Source organism: Aethalodelphis obliquidens, unplaced genomic scaffold, assembly GCF_003676395.1.
Source record: "Aethalodelphis obliquidens isolate GAN/ISIS:26980383/991018 unplaced genomic scaffold, ASM367639v1 scaffold3, whole genome shotgun sequence".
Classification (NCBI taxonomy): Eukaryota; Metazoa; Chordata; class Mammalia; order Artiodactyla; family Delphinidae; genus Aethalodelphis; species Aethalodelphis obliquidens.
The window spans coordinates 82,422,293-82,448,335 of NW_020837947.1; the positions used below are offsets into that span (position 1 = coordinate 82,422,293).

Sequence of the window (26,043 nt, forward strand, 5' to 3'; positions counted from 1 at the left end):
TTTATCAACTATAAAATTATTCAATTTGAACTAATCATTGAAAATGCAATAATAACAGGGCCAATATCCATAGTCTTATTCCCAATAAATACAGAAAATATAGATTTACAGACACCTATTTAACAGAAGCATTTACTATATGATTTAATTACCCTTAAATCATGTTTTTGACAATTATTAGTCCAATTAGCAAGTATGGGAAAGTTCTGATGGGATTGAATTTTTGTGCCAAATATTTTTCTTCATGTAAGCAGCACAACTTTGCTAATCAGCCAACAAAATATCTGTCACTTTAAAATCTGAATATTTTGATCATAGCCCAAGGCTTTTTAGAGAGCTTATTTCTGAAGAAAAAGAGAGGCTTATTTAGAGTTGGGCTATTTTTTTCCTCTTTAACACCTAAAGTATTAATATCTTCTGAAAATCTCATGCAGATAAATCATGGATCTTGCTTACAGCCCACACTATTCATCCTTAATCGTCCATCAAAAATGTACCATGTGTCTACACACTTTGAACAATTTTGTTACATAAACATATTAGAGATAACATTAACATATTAGACATAACATTAACACAGAAGACTCTCGGAATAGTTACGGTCGGAGAAGAACATAGCTCAATTTCTTTTTTAACTTTTAAGCAACTTTGGTCTATAAAAAAATCAACACTTGGAAGATTTTTAGTGCTGATATTCTAGGTAGACATTTGTGATGTCTTGGTAACAAAGACCTAGATCAGATTTTTTAAGTGATGAAATCCCCCCTTCCCCTTGCAATGTGAAATCATTCTTCTGTTTTCATTGTTTCTCATCCTACGATGTTCTTGGAATACACATGTGGGTTTATTGCTGACATCCGTATTATACTAAAGTAGCTCAGAAATGCTGTTCTCCTCATCTGGTAAATGAGGTAAAAACCTTTGCTTACCATCACTCATCAACGTGAAAGCTATAGGATGTGTACTCAGATGCGCATGTGTCTTTTTGCAATGTGCCCATCACAATAAAGTTCTCAAACAAGCTAGATAATGTGAAATGACAGTGGAGACCATCTTCTCAAAATTACTAGCATGGCACTGTGTCACTGTGTGTTTTAGTCACCACCGTCCCCAGAGTAAATACTCAAATGATTCCTAAACCTTGTAAACACCGTATTGGCTTGCAAGCACTCGGAATAATTGTTGCACCCCTAAACAACTCAAGTCTGAACTCCATCACTGATCTTGATGGATTTGGTGCAGGTTAGTGTCTCATGAAGGGTGACTTCTTTCCTTCACTGCTGCCAACAAACCTCACCAGGACCTGGAGAAACACTGTGATTATAGACCTACAGTCCTTTGGGACAATTACTACCCAATCATGCTCCACTGTGTCCATATTTTGCATTTTCTGAGCATTGACATCCATATCAAAATCATCCCCTTTGAGTAACCTTAACCGCACCTTAGTACAGAGACAAAAGAACCCCTCGTTCATCTTCAACATTTTCTTTCTAAAACAAAGTCTGTCAAGTATGAGGAATGAGGTTATGCTGTGTGTAGAAGCATGAGTTAAGGAACAGGTTTAAGAAATACCATCGCAATTGCATTTTAGGTACGCCGCCCATGCTCTTATCTACACCTATGATTGCATCATAGCCTCTCTTGAACCCACTGTCCCTGGCTCTTGGCACCTCTGGTTGCGTTTTTCCTTGCATCACCCCATCTGTTTTAATCTGTCACTTTCAGAGTCCAAGGAGCCCCCTTGAACTTTGCCTTTGCCTTTTCATTTCTCTTTAGCGTTGACTCCCAAACGATTGTCTTTAGAGGAGACCAGCTTTAACCTGAAGATCAAGTTATTAAAAGAAAAGATCCTATTTGTTAACATGGAAACTACTCTTCTAGGTATCATTCTTCTCTCTTGCAGAATGATATTTCTCACCTCTCTCCGGAGAATGCAGTGGACCATGACAATCACAAAGCCTTGCAATGAATCAAACACAGCAAAAAGTATTTGAAACAAGATGGAGCGTTTGTCTGTCATGGCCAGAACTGCAGACATCCACGTCAGAGCCAGAAGGGGCAACACCACACAGGAGCTCCAAAGAGACGCCCTGTTGGAACACAGAGGAAGCGACATTACGTAGCTGCACATATGTATGCCCCAGGCGATAACCAAACCCCAGTTCAACAAAGCATTCTTGTAGGTGGCACCAAGACATTAACTTGGAAACCACAAAGCAGATAACGTTTGATAGTTTTATTTATTTTTTGATAAACAATCCCACAATCGTTACAAAAGCCGTTGCAAACTATAAATATTTAAGTATGCTCTTAGCTCTAATATTAGCAAACATGATTTTTTTTTCCATCGTAGCATTTTCTCACATGCACGGTAAAAGATTTGTCACAAGAAGATGTAAATGATTGGGACTAACATGGCGTTACTGGCGGTGGTGGCTGACAAAGCTGTTGTTGAAACTACTCCACACTTGGCACATTTGAGCGTCAAACCGCTATGAGGCTCACTCATCTGACTGCAAACAAACAGAACACCCACAAAAAGAACAAAATATTGAATTGTCACCAAAAAAAAAGTTGCCACTGCAAGTTAGCTTTTAAATACGATTTCATGCAGAAAAGTATATTTATCAAAGAAGAATGCTCTCTGTCGTGTTAAAGATGCATTTACACTACACATTATTTTTGTAACATTCACCGCTTAATAATATGGGCCTTTGTTACATGAGAAGCATATTTCCATAATTTACACCATAAATGGCCCTTGTGTCTACAGATCAAAGTTGCCCAATACACTGAGTTAAACAAAAGCATGTGTTTGTGTAGACATACAGTGAAAACCCTTTATTCAGACCCTTGATAATCAAACAGGTAAGGATTCCTAGCTTCAAATATTTTCAATGTCACTTACAGAAGACACATAATATCAATTAAAACCTTCTGAAATGTACACATGTATCTCAGAAGTCCAATATAGGGAGATATATATTTTAGGCTTTTAGTCATTTGTGGAAGATGTAGCTTTTATCTCAACATATTCATATTTGGAAATTTCTTATAGCATCAATGTACTGTCTATATTTTAGGATGATCTGAATATAGGGGCTGATGAAATTTGATGAAATATTAGTTGATAATAAAAAGAGTGATAGTTTTCTGCTTTAATAAAACACATTTAACATAATCACCAAGTTCAAAATATTCTTTCTGCACATTTTGTCATAGACTCCAATAGCTTTTAAATGGTCTATTCAAGTCTAGAGGATATTGCAGGTAAATTCAGATTCAATCTATTATCTCATAGAAGCAAAGTCACACTACGTAGAAAAACTTGACACATTTTTCTTTAGAAAAAAGTCCTTTGAAAATGACTCGTTTTTAGAACCCTATTGTTTTAGGAAAAACCAAAAAGAGTTACTTGAATCAAATTTCAAAACACTTTAAAATAATTTTCTGTGGTCTCTTGTCCATTCCCATGTGATGTTTATGTCTAAAATATAGGTTTGCCCAGTAGGTTTTTCAAAAAAATAATATTTGGTGGTCCTGTATTACTATGTGTAAAATAAAAATGGCAAAACAGAGAAAGTCATAAGGGGCTCCTAATTCAGAAAGTCTGGTTTCTTTCAAAGACGTGCCTTCACTGTTGAATTGCACTTGGATGAGATGATAAATCTGAAAGCTATTAAGTAAAGTGACCTGTAGATCCCGTGAGAAAAATCAAAGCTCTCAGAGTTAGATATGGGGGTGGAGAATATGATTCTAAACCGTTCACTTTACTGTTTCAACCCAGGGCATATGTACTAGACACAGGTGTCCAGACTTTTCCAAATAAGAAGTAATAAGAGTCTACCCAGTTTGGTTCATGAATGCCCCAATGGCCGGTGTGTGTGTGAAACTGCTCCCAGGAGAATGCCTAGACAAGTGGTCTCCACAATATCTACTTTAAAATAGTAGATGAGAAAGTTCTGTTGCAGAAAAAAAAAGAGAAAATAAAATATTTTACTTGAGATGTTCTAAAAAGACACATGTCATTGTATCTTGTTTTCATTCTTTCCAACTATCATTTTATATAAGATGTGTTGATATTTGCAATAAATTCCCCCTTGGTAAATACACTTATGTATCAGAAAAAGTTAATCTAGTTTGGGTATTACAAAACTTGTCAAACTATTGTACTATTATTTAAATATTCATTCGCTCATTCCTTTATAAATCTTTACTGAGCATAAACTATATGCCTGGCAGTTTCTAATAATTGATGATAAAAAGAAGAAAGGGAATAGATAGAAGAAGTAGACAAAATGGGAGGAGGAACATCTTGGTACCATATTTGATTCTAAATAAATAATAATGTTTCAAAAGAAACACTTGTTTTATATATATATATATATATATATATATATATATATATATATACAAACAGACAGGAATGGTCAATATTTACAATTAGGGAGATCAATTGTTAAGTTAATCAATTAGCTTCCTGCCCAATGTTTCTTTAGATAATTCTGATTATTTGTTCTTCACTGAAGTCTTTATTACTGGTCCCACTGCTTCTCTGTGAACTAAAAATTAGCTGCAAATACTCATATCTTCTGAAAAAAGACATTCAATCACACTTTGGAATAGAGAGCAAATTTCAATCTTTAAGCTAAAATAAGATTTTCTACTATAGAAAAAATATTTAAGCCTAGAGTCATTAATTTGTTAATAGTCCTTTTCTGCTTTGGACAGTAAGCAGCATTCTGCTTCTACAACTTGTATTAACATCACCCCTATTTCTCCAGCAGTGGCCTTTGTACCAGAAAAAAAAACAAAACAAAAAACTGTTTGACTCAGTTTTTCCAGTAAAACAGGTGTAACTTCTAATGATATTTTTAGAAATAAAGGTTAAAAAATTATTATGTAGATTGAAATGGATATTTTCTAAATTCATAATATGACAATGTTGTCATTTCTCCTAAACCTATGTTATCTCTTCCAAAGAGCTATGTGAATCGAACTGGATGTTACGTATAAAATAATCAAATGAGAAAAAAATTCTGACTGAGTTTAATAAATCCTTAGCATTAAGCTCATTCTGATAATCTCGTCTCTTTTTCTGACTTTGGTGTCATGAATGGTGGAATGATGGATGCTTGATTGACAGAAGTTCAGGGTCCTTTGCAAGCCAGCTGTGCAGCTTGGTTTCTTCATTTCACCCATCATAACAATAGCCACCACCTGCTGAGTGAGTGCTTGCTATTTGCTAGAAATTCTAATGAAAGTTTTATACACATTGTATTTCATAGACTCTATTATGAGGCGAGAGTTATTATCCCCACACACAGCTAGGAAACTGCAGAGCTAAATACTGAGCGTGGATTTCTATTTTATTTTAAAGCTTTATCCTAACCACTAACCCACTCCACCCCCCAATTAAAAATAATAATTATACAAGTCTACACCACTAGTGGCAGAACTGAGTTTCTATATCCAGTACCCAATATGAACAATTTATTCTAACATGATTAATCTAGGCAAGAAATAACTGAAGTAGCTATTGTTCCAATTCTAACCATACGTCAGACTAATGAGTAATAGTGTGACAGTTTCAAGTTCACATGGTATAGAAAGCTCAGTGTCTGTACAAGTTCAAGTCTGCCTATTTCAAGTTGCTTTAGAGATTCATCTGAAGTGAAGACAGTCTCTAGATAGGAAGTGATTCCCCCTCAGAAAGGAGCCTCCAATGATGTTTTTATTCATCACTGCAAGTTCTAATGCTTGATATGATTGATATCCAATTTTATACTGAAAGCCATTAAACCTAGTCTTTTACTAGGAAAAAAAACTGCCTGGACTATCTTGTCTTATAAATCATTACATAGATTATAAATACACAAAGGACTTGAAATTCCCACCAGTCAGTGATAAAATACTATGCCTATTAAAGAATACATAAATTATTAAAGAAATGAGAACAATTAAGGGTTAAGTTTTGAATGAAAGTACAGTCAAACAGAAAGGAGAAAGCTATAAACTTTTTATAAAAAATGATACAAAGGGAAACTCAAAGGCATTAATATTTCATTCAAGTTTTTACAAATTTATATGAGCTAACAATATAACCTTAAAAAGCTGCTATCAACCTGCTCATGAAATGTTATTAAGTCATTAGATATGGTGATATTACAATGACAGTAAAATTAAAGGACATGCTTTTCAAAATTTTATAAGTGGTTAAAATGTGCAAGTGACAATTATGAGTAACTCTTTGTAGCAAGTTATAGTGAACATGTCATAAAAATGAATACATATGATAAGAATAGTGTTTCAGAAGTGATTATTTCAAGTGAAGACTTTTTCTGATATATACAATGAATCAAAGAAAATGTGATATTTTGCCCTCCTAAGGTTTGCTTGTCCTGATTCTCTTGTGTCCCATACTGAAATTATGTTCAATCTACCCTACTGTCCTTTGTGACTAAAACTAGGAGGTCTTTGGAAGCCCACACCCAAGGACAAGAATTTCAAGGCTAGTCTTAACATTTAATCTTATCTTACAAAGAGGCAATATGCACAAACAAATCCAGATTTTCTTAATGGTCTTTTTAATTATTTTCAGATTTTGGTCCCACCTCTTTAGGAATAGCCCATTGGAAACTTGAATGACAGAATCTACCATACACACCAGTTTGTCAAGAACAAAATTCAAGGCACGGTCAAATGCAGTCGGTGACCTGGGATTGGAGTATGGGACGCACTGGTAAAGACCCTTCGAAATCCACCAGTTGCAGCTTACCCGGCTCTGTGTTTCAGCTTTCTATCTAGGATCCCATCTCTTGAAACAAGTTTATTAAATACCAAAATGCCAATCACCATGTTGACCTGTCAAATAGAAACAAAGGTTGGCCTTTCAATGATATTGAAGGGGATCGGGTCCCTGATTTTTCCTGAAAACCCACTTTTATCCATTCACAACCTCGGCAGAATTATATACTCACAATGGTAGTGATAGGAAGCACTTCTCAAATATTTTACAAGTGTGTAAAGGAAAATGGGACACTTTAACAGGGGTGTTAGTGTCTGTCTCTTAAAGGATTCTCATGAGTTGGAAAGGTGTGTGACCTTAATGTTTTAAAGTGCATTAAGCACATTTAATTTCTATGCTTTGCAGCTTACACTGAGGAAATTAACATTCAACTGCCGAACTTTTAAATTGCCATACTATGCCAAGCTGGCATTCTTCTCTCTGAGTCATCCTTGAATAAAATAAATTGGTTAATGAGTTTTACCCTATGCCTGGGAATCAAAAGACTTTGTCTCGCAGTGTGTGGCTAGGGTGAGCCCTGGATCCAAAGGTGCTAAGGATTTGTTGTTGCTCCCAGCTGGGAGAACGGAACACCTCGATTCTGCACAGTGTGCAGCTATTTCTCCCATGAGGTAGGGAGCATTTTAATGCATCATGCTTTTCTAGACAAAGGAGAAAGCCTGTTCAACTCAGCAGCATCCTTTAAGATGTACACTAACACTAATTTTTACAATGTGCTCTATTGAACCCTTCTCAGCCTTTCCTAAGACTCTCTCACCCACTCAAAAGGTCTTTTGCATGATACAGCTGAAACGAAATCACACATAGTTGTCTTTCTCAAGTCAAATTGTAAAAAGCTGTAGAGATTGCTGTGGTCTATTTTTCTTTAAAGATTTATTTATTATTTATTTATTTATTTAATTTATTTTTGGCTGCGTCGGGTCTTAGTTGCGGCATGCAGGATCTTACGGGATCTTCCACGAGGCATGCAGAATCTTTCGTTGCCGCGTGCAGGTTTTCTCTCTCTAGTTGTGGCACGCAGGCTCCAGGTTGCGTGGGCTCTGTAGTTGTGGCACGCGGGCTCTCTTTTGAGGCACGAGAGCTCAGGAGTTGTGGCACACGGGCTTAGTTGCCCAGCGGCATGTGGAATCTTAGCTCCCTGACCAGGGATCGAACCCACGTCCCCTGCATTGTAAGGTGGATTCTTTAGCACTGGACCAACAGGGAAGCCCCACCGTGGTCTATATGTAGCAGCTTTATTCTAAGAGCTCCCGGTTCTCTAACCTACCAGAGCTTCCTGATAAAGGAATCCAGAACAATGCTGGAACCAAGATAGATAATCAAGGAGAAATATTTTCTCCTTTTTGCCTTCCTGCCCCTCACCCTCCATGGTCAAAAGAATCTTGGTGCGACCCCCAATGCAAATGGGGAAGCCTTTACACTGAAACTAGCAGTTCACAAGACTTCTGTTTTAAATGAAGCAGGATGACCAGTTAATAAAAAAAGAAACTTCCACTTCTCCAACATGCTTTGGGCAGACGGAACATAAAGTTGAAATCTGCTGAATTACTGGTGTAAGGAAGATCCAAAGCACCCGTTAGGTAAGGACTTAGGTGTCACTCTTCATAGTTTCCTTACAAGATGCCATTTGATCAAGAGAAAGAGTTACTCATCTTTGTACGTCTATTATTTGAACTAAAAAATAGAAAGTGTATTCCATGGAGTCTATTTATCTACAATTTAATCAGGAGGGGATTCATCACCACTCCAAAGACCTTTTATCTTTCAATTATACACATACTTTTTGTTTCTTCATTTTAGGGTTATAGGTATGTTAACCTAGTAGCCTAGGGAAATAATTCAATTGATTAAATAAAAATTTAATGCAGCAGACAAAAATGTGTGCAATAGTTTCATTTTCCCTATGCTCTTCTAACCCTCATGCCTAGATTTTCTTTTTCTTGTGAATCACACACAGTTCCTGCTCTCTGTTATAATTTAGAGGCGGAAGGACAAGCTTTACAGGAAGAAAAGTCACGCAGAGTTATTAAGAAAGATATCGCTAGCTTCCAATTTATTGAATGAATTGTTCAAGAAACCAAAGGGTAACTTTTCAATTAGAAATCTAATTGTACAGCGGAATGGATCTTTGTATTTCATTCAGATTGTTTCTTTACTCTCTAACATTTTTCAAAGATTTATTAGGCAAGAAAGATTTGTAATCAATAAATTCAGAGAGAGAGAAAGAAAGGCAGATTAGTGGGAAATTTTCGTGTTCCTATAAACAAACATGTAAAGGAATTATTTTCTGATTCAGAAAAGAAAAATTTGTAAAACTTATGCATAACATATGGCAGGGGTTCTCAACTGGGGCCAGGGCCGGGGTGGGGGGGGAGAGTTTTGCCCCCAGAGAACATTGAGAAATGTCTGGAGACATTTTCTGATTGTTAACAACTGAAGGGTATTATTGGTATTTAGTAGGTAGGTGCCAGGGGTGCTGATGAACACACAGGACAGCCTCACAACAAAGAAATGTCCAGCTCAAGATGTCTGCAGCACGGAGGCTAAGAAACTTTGACCCACGAACATATATTTTCTTGTTGCTATTTGGTATCGGCCACAGTTATTATTAAGAGATCTTAATAACTATGTAGCTCATACAGAGTAGTGTGAAGCTGAAATAATAATGATGAAATTCTATACATTAATGAGGAAGAATTTACCAAAACTTAAACTTCGTCACAAATGTGAAATTCCTGTAAGAGAAATCCCACACTCCCACGTTTAATTCTTCAGCCTTCAAAATAAGAATATTTTAGCGTAATAAAGGACTGAATGGCAGTTAACATTCAAATTTAAGCAAAGATTCATTGAACTTTAACATTTCTACACAATATGGAAGTGTCTCTCTAATGCAAACGAGGTAGCCTTCCTTTGCTAAGAAAACAAACTAAGTTGATTTCGGTGTTTACCAGGACAACAGCAGCTGCGGGTCCCACAAAAGCGTAGAGCAGTCCTCCTTCAAGGGAGAGCCAGCAGCTGAAAATAACATCAGATAAAAACTAACAAAAATTAGTGATAAGGGTTAAACCACTAAAGTGTGATACAAATAACTTGGAATTTTGGCATATTTCAAAGGTTTGTAGTTTAAAAAAAATAGCACAGAAGATGTGGAAAAAAGCTAAGATTAGCTCATTTAGTGAGTAAGAAATACTATATACCTCTCACAGAAAAGACGCTTTGATTATAAGGTCTTACTGTTGGGCAGTTAAAACATTTTAGACAAATTACTCTTGCAGTGAGATTTTTATACTGACTTTCAGTACAAAGGTGATGATTAAGTTTTGTAAAATGCTGCTTTACATCCATTATGGAATTTTTCAAATATACTTTGAAGCAAGAACAGCATGTTTTTAGAGTCTTATATGTGCCATTTACCTGTTCTTCTTTGAGGCCATTGAGATAGTGGGAGACATTGGTTTAAAAGCCATCATTGCAAAGAATGGATAATCTACATTTTGCATGCTTTTTTTTTTCTTCTAATTTTACTTTTTCCTAGACTACTAAAAAAATCACTGAAGATAAGCTTTTGAATAAAAATAAATACAGCTGTGTTTGTTTCAATTACTAGCTTCACCAAGAGAGGCAGGTTTGCATTGATAGAGACATGGTAACCACTTAGGTAAAAACACTCATTCTCTCATAGCAGAGGGCTGTCAAGAGGTCCCCTTGATGCAGTCATGCCCACCATTTCATGCACTTGTCTTTGACCTCTGACCCTTTCCATATTATTTCTCAGTCCTCAGAATCAGCAGACTACCTCCAAAGTGACCAACAATCAACAATTAACAATAACTGTTCTCTCTCTTCTAAGAACTTTTCTATATTGGCTGTGGTGGTGGTTACATGACTTACGCATTTGTTAAAACTCACAGAATTATATACACTTAATAAGGTGAATGTTACTATGTAAATCAGTGCATGCGTGCGTGCATGCGTGCGTGTGTGCGTGTGTGCGTGTGTGTGTGGATTCAAAGTCTGCATCTAGTTATTGCTCCTTGGCCATAACAGTGGATAGATAAAAGTCTACTTTTCCACTTTGAGGTCGACGATTTAATATCTATTTTAAAAATAAAATACCTGGAGAAAAAGCCCTTAGTCTGATAGAATGCTTCAGTTTGGTGTCTCTGAGACTGCTACTCAATTTCTACTGCATTTTTGTGTAAATTCACCTTAAACTGATACATTCCTCATCGTATTGCATTCATTGTTAATCATACACTCCTTGAAAGCTGGAACTGTGCCATCTATAATCCTACTTCTTTCCATGTCCCCAACATGGTGCCTTTCAAAAAGAGGCATGCTACTGTGAAAAGCAATAGCTTAAAGGTAATGGTGCTGTACTAGGACTGCTCTACACCATATGCTACCAGGGAGTTTTTCTGTACTGTAGATTGCATAAGAAAAGCAAGTGCTCTGATGACATGAGTTCTTGCAATTCTTTGGAGGTTTCTTTCGGGTGGCAGGTGAAGTGGTGTCTTTTGGCACACTCTCCAGTTGGATGTACCCACCAGAGGGCCTCATTAGCAACAATCCCTATCTCAAACCTGAGCCCAGTTAAACAGGACATCTCCCTTTAAGACGTATGCCTCTAATAAGATGCACAACTCTTTCCTCATTTCTCTACTGTCTCCTCAACTTGAAAGAGCAGATGAAGTAAAATATGAAAGTGCATTGCTTTACATTTGAAATATTAAATGTAGTCTTGACTTATAAATTCTCTCATAGAATGTTATAAGTATTCCAGCTCTGATTAGGGTGGGCTGATGCCACATCCCTTTTTCTCCCTTCTAATTTCTTCCACAGCCCAGGAATTTTCTAGTTTGGAGTCTATTGATTCCCTGACCTACAGGTTTCAATATGCATTACCCCAACATAGCAACAAAACTTGAACTAACGTGACATAATTTGGTGGCTACCAGTATATACTATCATCTGTGAAATCAGAAGCTCAGATCGGAATCATATTCTAAAATGTAAACATGTCAAGGTTTATCCAGTTCTTTAAAAAAGGTATCTGAGATTGAACATGCAAAGTAAATATTGAAATATTTTAGAAATTAAGGACGCTGGTCTTACAAAGACATGGGAGACTGAAACAAGAATTCTGAATAGTCCTGCAGCATTTAATGTTTAACTTTTGTGCATTTAAGCCACTTCCATCATTCCTCAGTAATATGACTTATACCATTGTTAATGACTCAGTGATAAAGTGCAAGCCATCAGCAGTGCCAGCCAAGACTAATGAAGCATATTTGATGAGTTACTTAATAATAAACAAGATTTATCACTGTGGACGGACTTACTAGTGATCAGTGCCATATCCTTTTGTCCTGGTGAAGCCTACTGATGTGGCCACCACTAATGCTGGTAAACCTGCAAGAAAAGCATTGTCACACTTCACATTCAGCTACAACCACTGTGCACACTGGCTCAGGCAAAGCCAGAACAAACTTGGAGTGCTGAAATCGGAGGAACTACCTTCAGATGAATCACTTCATAAAGTATGTTTCCATTACAAAATTTCTTCCAAGTACAAAAACATGAGTACACCAGCTAGGTTTTTAAGTCAGCGCTTTTCTCTGATGTTGCTAGGTTACCACCGCATTTGACATGGGTTTAAAGGAAACTCATAACAGAGATTTAGTATATCTTTTGTTTTTTTCCCTAGCGGTTTACACTCTTACAAAGGAAATTTATATTTATAAAATCAGAAAGGCAAAAAAAGGATGTTCTGGTGTGATGGAGTATCACAGAAATGGAACATTCAGTTGGCCTCATATCGATCCACATCAAGTTGTACTTATAATAAGATAGAAAAAATAAATCACTTACTTCTTTATGATTTACTTATAACAAGAATGTAGGAACAGGGTTAAGGGCTTGAGGAATTGATTTTTAGGCTTCTTCCCATACTCCTTTAACAATCCTGAACAAAGTTCGGGGAATTTATGCCAGTTTTTCTTCATGAACCTCTAGGTAGGTATCACTCTGGACAATACTTAGTCCCTCTTGGCATTCAAGTGCCTGCATTCCTGCACCAATTCCGACCTGACATCTTTCAGTTTATGTTTCTATGAATCATGCTTACCTTGCTCAAGTTCAATGGAAACTCCCTGTTTTTGGCGAATGGAGTTCAGTCTAACCTAATGGTTTATCCGGTCATGCCTTTTTATCAGGAAGACCATGTTTGTGTTTTCAGGTTGAAAAATCCATCATCTTCCTGTGTCCCCTCCATCCATCTTCTTTCTTCCTATCATTTTTTCTTATTCTCTTCTGGGAATCTTCAAATGACATCACCTTCCTTCACGAGGTTTAAATGATGGGAACTGTAAAGAGCGCCTCTGAGGAACACACCGTGTTCTTTTAAACAAATGCCGGTCTCTCCCTCTCTCTGCATATATATGATATTATATGTGTGTGTATATGTATATATCTCTCTGTATATATATATGTGTGTATATACACATATATATATGTACACACATATATTTGTAAATATATGTATGTATATAATTATATGTATAATGTCTCTTCCTCTCCCTTTCTTGTCCTCCTTCTTCTCTTCCTTTTTCATATAGTTGAACTTTTTGATTGACCAGACCGAATTTGTTAGAAAAAAATTCTCTTCTGGGTCCTAGCTGAAGAGCTAATAATCTTCATTCCATACAATTTAGATTTAAAAATTTTCTAAATTATTATGTTGCCCTTTGCCGTCATGAAACTCATATGCCACTATTTTGCCCACTCCCAGACCTCCTGACAGTCTAGAACCATTGGTTTAGCTTTTTTGCTACCCAGAGGAGTTTAATATTAGCTGTCATCCTGGAGACCAGCTGTGCACCCTTCTCCTCAATATCATCTTTGGTAATGATGTTAAATAAGGTAGCTAAGGTTCCTGAAAATTGCTACTCTTTATACTTCAAGGAAAGTCTTCATTTCCCTGCATACTGTAGTTCTTAGACCTAATCAATTCCTGATTCAACTTTAGAAGGTCTTTAACATGAAATCCAGACAAAACTTTTAAGAAACTGTAAGTACATTACATTCTCCAATCTCTTCTTAATGGTTTTCCCATTTCCCTGTGCAGACATGACATCCCCTAGCTGAAAACTGATGGATAATCCTTGTGTTCTTGGTCCTATATTTTCCAGCATGAATTATTCTGGTATGGTAATAAGTCCACTTATTTCTAATTTTTCAGGGTCCCTCTAGCATCCTATTCTCCAGTCTTCTGGTACATTAGGCATTTCTTATATATTTGGTCCAAAATTCTCCAGGTTTTTTAGTGCAGGTCTTTTGAGACTCAAAGGCAAATAAGACAAAATCCTGTTTTTCTCCCTAAAACTAGTTTCTTAAGTGAATTAAACTAATTAATTAATTAATTATAATTAAACCAATTTATTAATTCCAATTAAACATTAGAATTGGTCCTTTGAAATGTATAGGTCTTCCAGATGTCCATTTCATAAGTCAATGTGACAGAAAGTTTTCCTAATGAAGAATTAATTCATCCTCAGCCCATCAGCAATTCTGTGTTTCCTTTGAGGACCCCACGGACTAGCCATGAGGTTTCACTCACGGTCTGAACAGCTTTCTCCTGTGACGCGAATAGCTCTATTGAAATGGAGTCCTCAGAGTTTTCTTGTGGGGAGTACAGTACATGGTTAGTGTACATGACTAGAACATCATGCTTTGAGCCCTGAACATCTTAAGACATTTTGTGTTTCCAGAACCTATTAGTAGAGAACACTTTGATTCCTTGTTTGTAGATACCTCAGGTCTCATTTCCTACCACGTGGGCACTATTGATTATCAACTGACCAGCTACATGGTCATCTAATATTCACTCCTTTTTAAAGTTCCAAACGCTCAAAGAATGTTTCATATATGACCAGCCTCCTATATTTCCACTTCCTCATATCAAATTAGACAAAGTAGCCTGGGGATAATCACACTCTCCAGCTTCATTCATTACAGAAGTGTTCAAGGTCATTTTAACAAGAGCACGAAAGGGAATATTAATATGCTTACCCCATCCAAGGCACAAAAAGCGTTTCCTTATAAGCCGCGTCCTAATTTTTCCAGTTACAGCCATATATGATTGCCACGCCTCAGTCAAAACCCAACAGAATGAAGCCAGGAAGAAAAAGTGCAAAAATGCAGTGGTGGTTGTACAGATGCTCTGTGGAAACAGAAAAGACTCACACTTAATATGCGGGCATCACATGTCCTTCAGAAGGTTGTTAATCTCCAACCCATTGCTTTTACTTCAAATATCTACCTCTGCTTTGTGACAGAGTAATTATTTACAGAAATTAGAGACCCTGGAGTCTTTATGCTGTACATTATCTATGATAGAAAAAAATGGCCTAATTCCACTTGTGTGTTCAGTTTTTTATGAGGTGAAGCCTGAATGTAAATTTAAACTCGAGGGAGATTTAAATTAATACTTTACTTGAATTTTTTTCTTGAAACATAATTATGGGAATGATCCTTTCTTTGGGTTAATTTAAGTTACAGACATCTTGCATAATTCTTTTTGGTACATTCTTTATCCTTCCTTTTTAACCAATAATGCTTTGTTGTATTATCTGTTGATGTTAAGATTATATCGCCACAGCCTTTCAAAAGAAAAAAATTACTATGCTTTTTTATACAAGTGTGATATTCAAGGTGTAAGGGCAAAGTACAAAATGAGGTCTGGCTAACAGCCTAGAAAAAAATAGCATATGTATTTCAAAGCACTTAATACATTGCTCTGTGTTATTACACTATAATGTGTATCCTAATCAAATCATTTTGAAAAGCTAACCAAGTCACTGGCAGTACACAGCCACGATTTCAGAGATCTTTTTCTTTGTGCGACTTAATCACTTATATGTGCCACCACTAGTTACTTGTGACTCATCTGCAAAGATGAGCAGCTTCATTTTGGTAAAGGCTGCTACTTACTTCACTACTGGTATAATTTCTTTGTGTAAATCTTGTTAAAATGCCAGTCTTTATAAACCAGTCCCAGTAAGCAAACTAATTTCTTCCTTTGTCAGTTTCAGTCTTGCTGTTTCCAAAAATTGAAAAAAAAGCAAAACAGAGAGAGCTACAAAAAAAAATCACTAAAAACTCATAACAAAGAAATAAAAATACAATCCCCATCCTCCCATCTCCATTCCCATCCACTATAGCAGAATATCTTTAAAAAAATTTAACCCAAATTATTTGTTTATTCTTTGGAAATTCACCAGATGTTAATTTCGCTTTTCAGTTCTTTTAATCATATATAAAAAAACTTTACCATGTTTATCTCACCAGGTTGATTTAATGAGGAGGGATAATGTACAGATGCTGAGTAGGACTGTGCTAGGCAGATGGCAACTGCTTAATCGATTATGAGTATAATCATCATTTTTTTAAGTAGTACTAAAAATGCTGTTACCATTTTTCAGCATGGGATTCCTTATTTCATGTGGTACTTAAATCTACTTGGTACTTAAGTTTATTCTTACAAAACTGATGGGAGTTTGGGACTGACATGTACACACTGCTGTATTAAAAATGGATAACCAACAAGGACCTACTGTAGAGCACAGGGAACTCTGGTCAATATTATGTAACAACCCAAATGGGAAAATAATTTTAAAAAGAATAGATACATGTATATGTATAACTGAATCACTTTGCTGTACACCTGAAATAATCACAACATTGTTAATCAACTCTAATATAAAATAAAATGTAAAAAAAAAAAAGCAATCCATAAAGAAATTGATAACTTTCAGTCTGAGAAAGTCATGGATTTCCAGCACCTTCTTCCTCATCCCTGTACTCCTGTTTCAGCCATAATGCAGGAGCTTTAACCAACTGTGATTCCTCCTGCCCTTGAGACACAGACTTTTTTCCACATTGAAGTTGAAACATCTGCAGGCTGATTACTTTGCTCCTTCTTGATCTGTGGTCCCTGATCCCGATTTGAATTTCAAAGATAACCCTTCCATTCAATACCTGGACTAGTTACACTTTCTAATTCACCTGTCATTTCCTTCCAACTGGTCGTCTCCTCTCAGCTGTATGTGTTTATTGATTTATAAACTATCAGTACAGGCTTATATGAAACAATGTAAAATGTTGAAATGTTTAAATGATAAGTGCTGGAGGCACTGACATTTTGTAAGAAGTAGTAAAATGCTCAGGGTCTCACTACAGTGACTTAATTTGCTCTCGCTATATTATGCTTGTTACTTTGGGATTTATGAGACTCCCTTTAATTCTAATGTAAATTGAAATACACATAATACAAATAATTTGGGGTTACTGACATTTATATTTCGAGAATTCATGTCTCTCGGGACAATAATATGGTCACAACGTGTGTGGGGAAATATACAGTAACGAGAGAAGTAAGACCCATTTCTATGGGTGGTGGCATCCTACTATGATCAGATGAAATTCATATACATCTAGAAAGTGCTCCAAGTATGGAATTAAGCTGTCTCAACGTAATAAATGTGTATCTGTGGACTAAAGAGGTCTAAAGTTACAAAACTAATCTTGTACGAAGGGTACAGCAAAACCCTATGATGCTATGATGCTGAGAGAGAGGGAGCTACATTTTGCTTCATTATCACGTGAAGGATCAGTATACTCAGATATACACTTCATGAAACACACACTGATTTTTCTACTGATGTCTTATATTTGCTAAGCTGTCTTTTAAAGTACAACTTTTATAAATAGCGATTTTCAAATAAAGTCTGTTATTTTCACATTTGTCCCATCAGTTTCCAGAAGGTGGCCACTCTAAGTCTGGGGCTCAGGATTCTCTGATTTCTTCTTCCACAGAACCTAAATCCCACATCAGGAACCCTCAGAGATCACCCATCCTTGGATCCCCACAGTACTGGGGACTTTTCCACTTATAAACTCAAATTCTGATTTTCCTTTTCTGTCAACGTTCATGTCTTGTCTCTTGGTCAATTCTTCCTGCCACCGGACCCTCTGTGGTGATCTCCACCCTCTCACACCCTGTCTTTACTCAGCCCATGTGTGTCTACTCTCAACTCCATCAGAGCTGGGTCTTCACAGCTTGCCACTCACTAGCTCTTCAAGCTCATCATTCACTTCTTCGGCTCCTCCTTCCCTGTTGTTGATAAATATTACAAAACTTGGAAAGGTATTTAACTTGGCAAACTGAGGACAGTTTATACCTATAACCTTCACGTACACTTTTCATTGCAAATCTATAGGGACAACAGAAAAGGTTGCATAAAATAACTGGAAAGAAAAGATATGTAAACTATGGTAGACTAGGTACTGTGAGAAATGCCTGAAAAACAGAGAGCTGACGAGGGAGGAATGAAGAATACCAAGCCCAAAGCTACCCATTAGGAGCAGAGATTAAGACATGGAAAGTAGGAGATGTACGATATATGGATGATACAGAGGTTCCTACATCTGTTTAAAAGTATTTTTGGAAGAAAAAAAAGAGAGAAAATTTAGGGAGGAGGAAGCCTTTAAAGAAATATTATGGGGAAATTTCTCAGAACATTAAAGATCCTCTAGCTGGAAGACAGATACACACACACACACACACCCCCCAAGATCTATTGTGATGAAATCTGTGAACATCAAGAATAAAGACAAAATCTTAGAAGCTGTCAGAGTCAAAAGAAAGATTACTTCCAAAGGAATAAGAATCACATTGACGTCAGATTCCTTGTGAGCAACCCAGGATATAAGAAGACAATAGGCTATCTTCAACATTCTAAGGGAAAATAACTTTGCAGAATTCTACACCCAGCAAAACTATTATTCAAGTAGAGGCAGAAATAAAGACATTTTTTAGAATGGAAAGGAACTTTGAAGTTTATTACCTTAAGATTCTCTCTGAAAGAACTGCTAGACAATAAAAACCAATAATTATAAAAAATCCAGAAGAAAGGAATGAGACAAAAGAAGTCTCATGAATATCAATATTAAAATATGTTAAGTCTTAATAAATGTTTATTAAAAATTAAAAATATATATTTATTATATAGCCACTTGGATATATAATTCAAAATACTATCAATGAGGGCTAAAAGGTGAGACATAAAAGTTGCAAAGGAGCAGGGTAATTTAAAAGTATGTTGAAGCCTCTTTTTTTGTCTGCAGGAATATTTCAGATACTGAGTAACTCTAGATGTTAGAAAGACATGTTTGAACATTTATGTTAACAATGTTAAGGTAACCAAAAATGGTGGAAACAATATATTTGTAAAATAGTAGAAAAACTGAACTAAGAAAAATCTATCAGTCCAATTAATGGTAGGCAAAAGGGCAACTAGAAAATATAATACACAGAAAAATTAAATGAGGATAAGAATAATTCCAAACTACAGGAATCACAATAAATGGGAATGCTTTAGATTCACTAGTTAAATGTTAAGAACTTTTATCCTGCATAAAAAAAAATAAATCCAGTAATGAGTTTATAAGAGACCTCAAACACAATGACATAGGAAGACTGAGAATAAAGAGATGAAAGAGCTATATTAAGCAAATGCTAATAAGAAAAAAATCAGATGTCACAATGTTAATACTGAAAAGAGCATTAAAAGAGATGAAGGACTTTTCATACTGATAAAAGGAGCAGGCCATAAAGAAGTCTCCAAAGTAACACATTTCTATGAAACTCATCACAAGTTTCCAAATTATATGAAACAAAACCTGAGAAAACTACGAGGACAAACTGTCAAACTAAGTTTACAATGAAAGAAAACCTAGAGCTCTCAGAAAGTCACAGAAAAGTGGAGAAAAATAGTAATATGGAATACTATAACAATCAGTAAAAGTGATTAATCTTCTTCCTTTGCAATATTATACATAAGAAACAACATGTGCAGTTCTTTAAAATACAAATAGAATATTTATAGCAGTTAACTAGTGCTAGGACAGAAAGTAGAATAAAATAAACTTAAGTAGTTTGATAACATACAGGACATTTTCACAAACTACAATGTAATGAGTTTAGAAATCAAAATTAAAATTCTGTACCTCTTGGGGGGAAAACTTTTAAATAATTAATAAATTAAAGAGAAATTAAATTCCAAATTATAAACTATTTAGAACTGAAAATCAGTATCAAAACTTGTGCAATTTTACTATGACAGTACTCAGGAGAGTTAAAGCCACAGATAGAAAACAAGAGAAAATGAAAATAAATGGGCCACTTAAAGAAATCAGAAGGAGTTTTATAAAGACAAAAGCAGAAATTACAAATGAAAATATGTAAAAAGGGTCAAATTGATCTATAAAACCCAAGCTGATTCAAGAGGCTAATAAAGCAGCTACACCTTTGGCTATTGTGATTTTTTAAAGGGTGGAGGAGAAAGAAAAATAAATAACATTAGGAATAAAAAATGTTATTAAAAGTATCATAAAAGAATAGCAGGTAATATATATATATAATTGAAAATCTACATAAGATGGACATTCTTCAAGAAAAACATAAATGATCAAAATTGGCCTGAGAGATAAAATTTAATCTTAGCTAAAATGGAAAGGTAGTAAAAGGTAATAAAAGAAATCTTCAAAAATGACAGAAGGTTCAGAAAAATTTACCGGCAAATTCTAACAAACTTAATGTATTATAAGTCCCATTTTATAAAATATTTTCAGGCCAAAGAAAAAGATTAGAAGTATCTGATTCATTTTACAAGGCTAGAATAACATTGACATCAAAATGAACAAGAAAACTATGAGCCATTTTCACTTATCTACATAAATGTGAAAGTATTAAATTAAAGATCAAATCCAGAAATACAGAAAAAAAGATACTAAATCACTGTCAGATAAGTGTGCCCACTAATGCAGGATGATTTCAACATTTAAAGTGACCCTCAATATAATTTATTATATTAACAGATTAAAGAAATCATGTGATCATATCAATAAATGTGAAAGAATTTGATAAAATTCAAAATCCAAAGATCATTTAAGATATCTTCATTACATATTACAAATAGAGGAGAACATTCTTACTTAATAAAGTTTATCTCTCCAAAACTTATGATTGAAAATCATATCTAATAGTGAAATATTAGAAGCATTCCCATCATGAATTAAAGCAGGCCCACCATCACTTCTACTATTCTAAATTGTATAGGAGGTCCTCACCAAAACAATATAAGAAAAAGTAATAGGAAAGGAAGAGGCAATATTTTCATCATTGCAGAAATATATCTCCTTACTAGAAAACCCAAAAGGATCAATTTTTTAAACAATTGGAAATAATAAGAAGAATCAACAAGGTGGCTGCAAATAAGATCAACATACAAATATTATATTTCCTGTACACTGATATCAATATACAAAACTGACTTCCTTATATACCAACAATATCCATTGGAAGATGTAGTACAAACTTTCTAACTACTCATGACAGATTTGTCTTTCTTCTCCCTCCCAAACCATGTTAAAATGGCCAAATTTTTAAGCAACAGGAAAAAAAGAGAATAGGCAGTAGACAAGAGTGAATGAACTCAAGGCATTGACAAATTCATAAGATGCTGAGGGAAGGAGGTGTAACTGACTTAGAGTGGCAGAGAAAGTTACAGCCTAAGCTCTTGTAGGGTGAGGGGTGGTGGAAGAAATACTGACTGTAATGGAGACAATTCACCCTGCAGACCTTCAGAGGGTTTAACACGTGGAAACAGTAAGGGCCAGAAATGGAAGGAAGACCCAAGTTTGCATGGGACTGAAAAAGAGCCAGGTTGGTTGAAAACTCTACATACAGAGCAGCTGAAACTATTTCTTCCCAGCCCAATACAGCCTAGCACTGTCACAGGGAGGCTTAGTCTTTGAAAAATTCAGTGGGTTGGGTTCTGAACTCAGACACCAGTCTCAGTGGGTAAGTGTACAAGGCAGATACAAATGTATGTATTAAACCATAGGGCCCTCCCTCTCTGTCCCCCTCATTTCTACTCCCCAAATGCCAGCAGGTCAGAGGTTAAAATTCTCCCCCAAAGGGGAAAAATCTTCATACACTGGCTCATCCTTGATTAACATGTAGATTACCTTTCAATAAGTCCATCTATCCTAGTAGAGAACTTCAAGTCACTTTTTAGGGCCTTGCTTTTATATATGATTACACAGCCAAAGATAATTAGGTAATTGAAAAAAATCTTCCAATGTGGAAGAATGAAAAAAAGCCAAGCGAAGAAAAAAAAAAAGTGAGGCAGGAGGAGAGATAATAGAGGTAACAGAAAAATTAAAATTTCTAAAACAGATTAAGTCCTTCAGAAACTGAGCAAAGACATTGCACCTATAAAACAAAATCACTAGGGAAAGATTATCAGATGAAGGAAAAGGTCCTATTCAAAATAACAACCAAAATTATAAAACACCTCAAATACATTTAACAAAAATGTGCAGGAGCTTCATGTAGAAAATGCTAACATTTAATTAAAGTACACAAAACAAGACATGAATAGATGGGAAATATATTATGTACATGAATTGGGAGGCTCAGTGTCATGTAAATGTCAATCTTCTCCAAACTGATAAATATATTCAATGCAATTCCCATCAATTTTTGTTTTTTTTAAGCTTGACAGGCCAATTCTAAGTCATGGAGCAAACCCAATACAAAGAATCCTCCAGGAAGTCTCAAAAGAAGAATAAAGCAAGATAGAGGTTTTCCTAATGGCATAAAAGAGAATAACGTGTAGTCAGATGATCACCATCCCCATTTGGCACATGAGGGTTTGGAGACACTAAGTAACTTGGCCCATGTTTCATGGTTACTGAATGGGGAGAAGCAGTTAAGACATTGTCTCTGACCCCAGAGCTTGTGCACTTCCTTAACTACCTAACTACACTGCATTTTGACAATGTTATTTTGCTCATTAATACCCTAAGCCTCACAATCTTTTTCAGGCCCCAACTTCCCCCCTTACTCTTATATCAGATGGGCTTGCCTTCAACATTACTGATGAGGTACGGACCATCAATAGTATTGTTAATCTCATATTCCCTGGGACCCTTAGCTTCATCTACCTCTGCCTCCTTTCCAGAGCAGACCCTCACCCTTCCAGGAGCTGGTGTAATAGAGCTAAGAGGCAGGTTCACACACTGCTTCATCTGCTGTAAAAATGAGGATGCTTACAGCACCTACGCTGTAGGACTGTTGTAAAGGTTAAATGGCATGATCTATGTAAAGAGCTTGATACATAGTAACTACTCTGGACCCTACATTTGGTCAGCTCTATACTCTCCCCATTTAGTTAGCTTCTATATGCTTATATACATAATCTCCTAGCCTACAAGTCTGTTAAAATATCTATCTTCAACCAACAAACCAGCCAATCAACTTCCTTTTTATTGCCTTTTTTTGGACTGGTTCTCATCGGGTTGCTTTCTCTCTTTCCAGTTGTCAAAATTCTTGAAAGGTTAAGCTGTTCATCAACTTCTTTACTACCAGCTCACATATTCTCTTCTTGCCATACAGCATCTCCCCTGAATTGCCCTCCCACACGAATAACCCCTGACTTCCTAATTTCCAGAGCTCATGAATGGAATTCTTTTAGTTTGCCACACAAACTTCGAACCTCAACATTCTCATGCATAATGAGATCTTTACTATATGATCTTTAAAGGCTTCCCTAGCTCTAAAATTCTACAATACCATGAATACTCTCTAATTAAAGACCTCATCAGGATATTCACTTCTTCTTGAATTAATTTAATTTTTAATTAATTAATTTTGGAAATTTATGTTTTCTCAGGAAATTATCCTTTTCATTTATATTTTCCAATGTCTTAGTATCTGGTTATATTAATATTCTCATAAGTTTGTTGTTGTTTTTTTTTTTTTTCCAGTACGTGGGTCTCTCACTGTTATGGCCTCTCCTGTTGCGGAGCACAGGCTCCGGACGCGCAGGCTCAGCGGCCATGGCTCACGAGCACAGCCGCTCCGCGGCATGTGGGATTTTCCCCGACCGGGGCACGAACCCGTGTGCCCTGCATTGGCAGGTGGACTCTCAACCACTGCGCCACCAGGGAAGCCCTCTCATAAGTTTTAAGAAATACCATTTGTTAATTTCTAAGTTTGATTATCTATATTTCTTACTTCTTATTAGGTTTATCAAAGACGTCTATTTTACTAGTTTATTTCAAATCTTAATGATTCTTTAATTCCAACTTGAAAAATATTTTACATTATTACAGTGAAGAATTTTTCAAAGTGTGAAATATAATTATTTACTCTTTTCATTTGGCAGATTTTCAAGAATTCTAAGAACAAAACACAGTGTTTACCTTATTTCCAACATTCAAATAAGTCAGAGAGAAGGATGTTAACATTTAAAAATAAGCAATCTTAGATAACTATTTTGTAAATATTTCAAAAAAGCAAAAGAGAAAATGCTTTTGATGAGAGATACATGATATAATAAAACCTCCATGGAACATATAGAATGCAGACAAACCTGATTTTGTTAAAAATATGAAAAACAGAATATTGAGATGAAGCACTCCAGGAAAATATTTATAAACTATCAAACAGTATCAATATCCATATACTTTAATTTCAGCATTTATGGAGAAATCAAGAATTATTGCAGTTGTCACAACATTTTAACAATCTTAGACAAACTGAAATAATTCCTTAATATGAATGAATTTGTATTTGAATTATTTTAATACTTTCCTGTATTCACATACTGATTTGCCCATAATAAATGAATTATAAATGTGTATACCTTGCTATTCTCATGGAATAAAACATGTATTCAATACAAGACACACACAGCATAATTTTGGGATGCATCCATAACTCTTTACATATGAATGTTGCTATGGGAAGAAATTATGACTCACCACCGTTGTGATTTTCAAAGACAGTCCTTTAAAGGCTACACTAATAATTTCCTATTTGTAATATTCAGAAAATGGTAGTTCTTACAGACTAAAAATGAATTGTTGTGAGAGTGAAATAAGATAATGGATAAAAAGGGCTTTACACAAAGGTAGTACATAACTTCACATACAGTAAGTACACAATAAATGATAGATGTTAATAATAGGATCATAATTAAAACCTTAATCAAATACATGAAATATTTTCATTTGGCAAAACAAACTTATTTAAAGATGTTTTACTACATTTTAAAAGATGATGAGAAAACTAAGTTGTTAAGCACATCCTCTGTCTTAAACGTTAATTTCACAGCAATGTTACAAGGTCAATATTTATAACTGAGGAAATGAAACTCAGTGAAGTCATGGCTGAAGTTGCATAGGCAGCAAATGAAGAAGCATGTGCTCCTTTCACTACAATATGCTGCCTGTGCCGTGAGGGACCCGATTTTGCTAATACTCATATTTATGTGGTTATACTATATCTTTTCAAGCCACCAAAATTTTTTTTTGAAATAAAAGTGTACAGCTTTTAAATAAATACATATTATTATAAACAAACAAAAAGGATATTAAGTGATTTGTCCTTATTGTCCAAATCATCACCAAATAAAACAGAAAAAGGCACCATGTAAAAGTATAGCTTTACAACAAATAACAAATGTTGGTGAGGGTGTGGAGAAAAGGGAACCCCTGTGCACTGTTGGTGGGAATGTAAATTGGTGCAGCCACTATGGAAAACAGTATGAAGTTTTCTTAAAAAACTAAAAATAGAGCTTCCCTGGTGGTGCAGTGGTTGAGAGTCCACCTGCCGATGCAGGGGACACGGGTTCATGCCCCGGTCCGGGAAGATCCCACATGCCATGGAGTGGCTGGGCCTGTGAGCCGTGGCCGCTGAGCCTGTGCATCCGGAGCCTGTGCTCCACAACGGGAGAGGCCACAACAGTGAGAGGCCCGCGTACCACAAAAAACAAAAAAACAAAAAAACAGAAAACAAACAAACCCCCCCCCAAAAAACCTAAAAATAGAGTTGCCATATGATCCAGCAATTCCACTCCTGGGTATATATCCAAAGAAAATGAAAACACTAGTTCTAAAAGATACACGCACCCCAATGTTCATAGCAGCATTGTCTACAATAGCCAAGATATGGAAGCAACCTAAGTGCCAATCAGCAGATGAACAGATAAATCTACACAGCCAAAAAAAGAATGAAACTTGCCATTTGCTACAACATGGATGAACCTGAAGGGTATTATGCTTAGTGAAATAAATCAGACAAAGACAAATGCTGTATG

At 35.7% G+C, this 26,043-nt stretch overlaps 1 protein-coding gene across 2 annotated transcripts in view; it reads right to left on the minus strand.

The window, feature by feature from the left end:
- ADGRB3 (adhesion G protein-coupled receptor B3) overlaps positions 1-26,043 on the minus strand; it is a 798,133-nt gene that overhangs the window by 41,997 nt on the left and 730,093 nt on the right. For both annotated transcript variants that reach the window (XM_027093283.1, XM_027093293.1), the window contains 6 exons: positions 14,885-15,035; positions 12,157-12,226; positions 9,763-9,829; positions 6,782-6,867; positions 2,418-2,516; positions 1,922-2,093 (listed from right to left, as the gene is read on the minus strand). In XM_027093283.1, the coding sequence (XP_026949084.1) occupies positions 1,922-2,093; positions 2,418-2,516; positions 6,782-6,867; positions 9,763-9,829; positions 12,157-12,226; positions 14,885-15,035 (645 nt within the window). The remainder of the gene's footprint in view (positions 1-1,921; positions 2,094-2,417; positions 2,517-6,781; positions 6,868-9,762; positions 9,830-12,156; positions 12,227-14,884; positions 15,036-26,043) is intronic.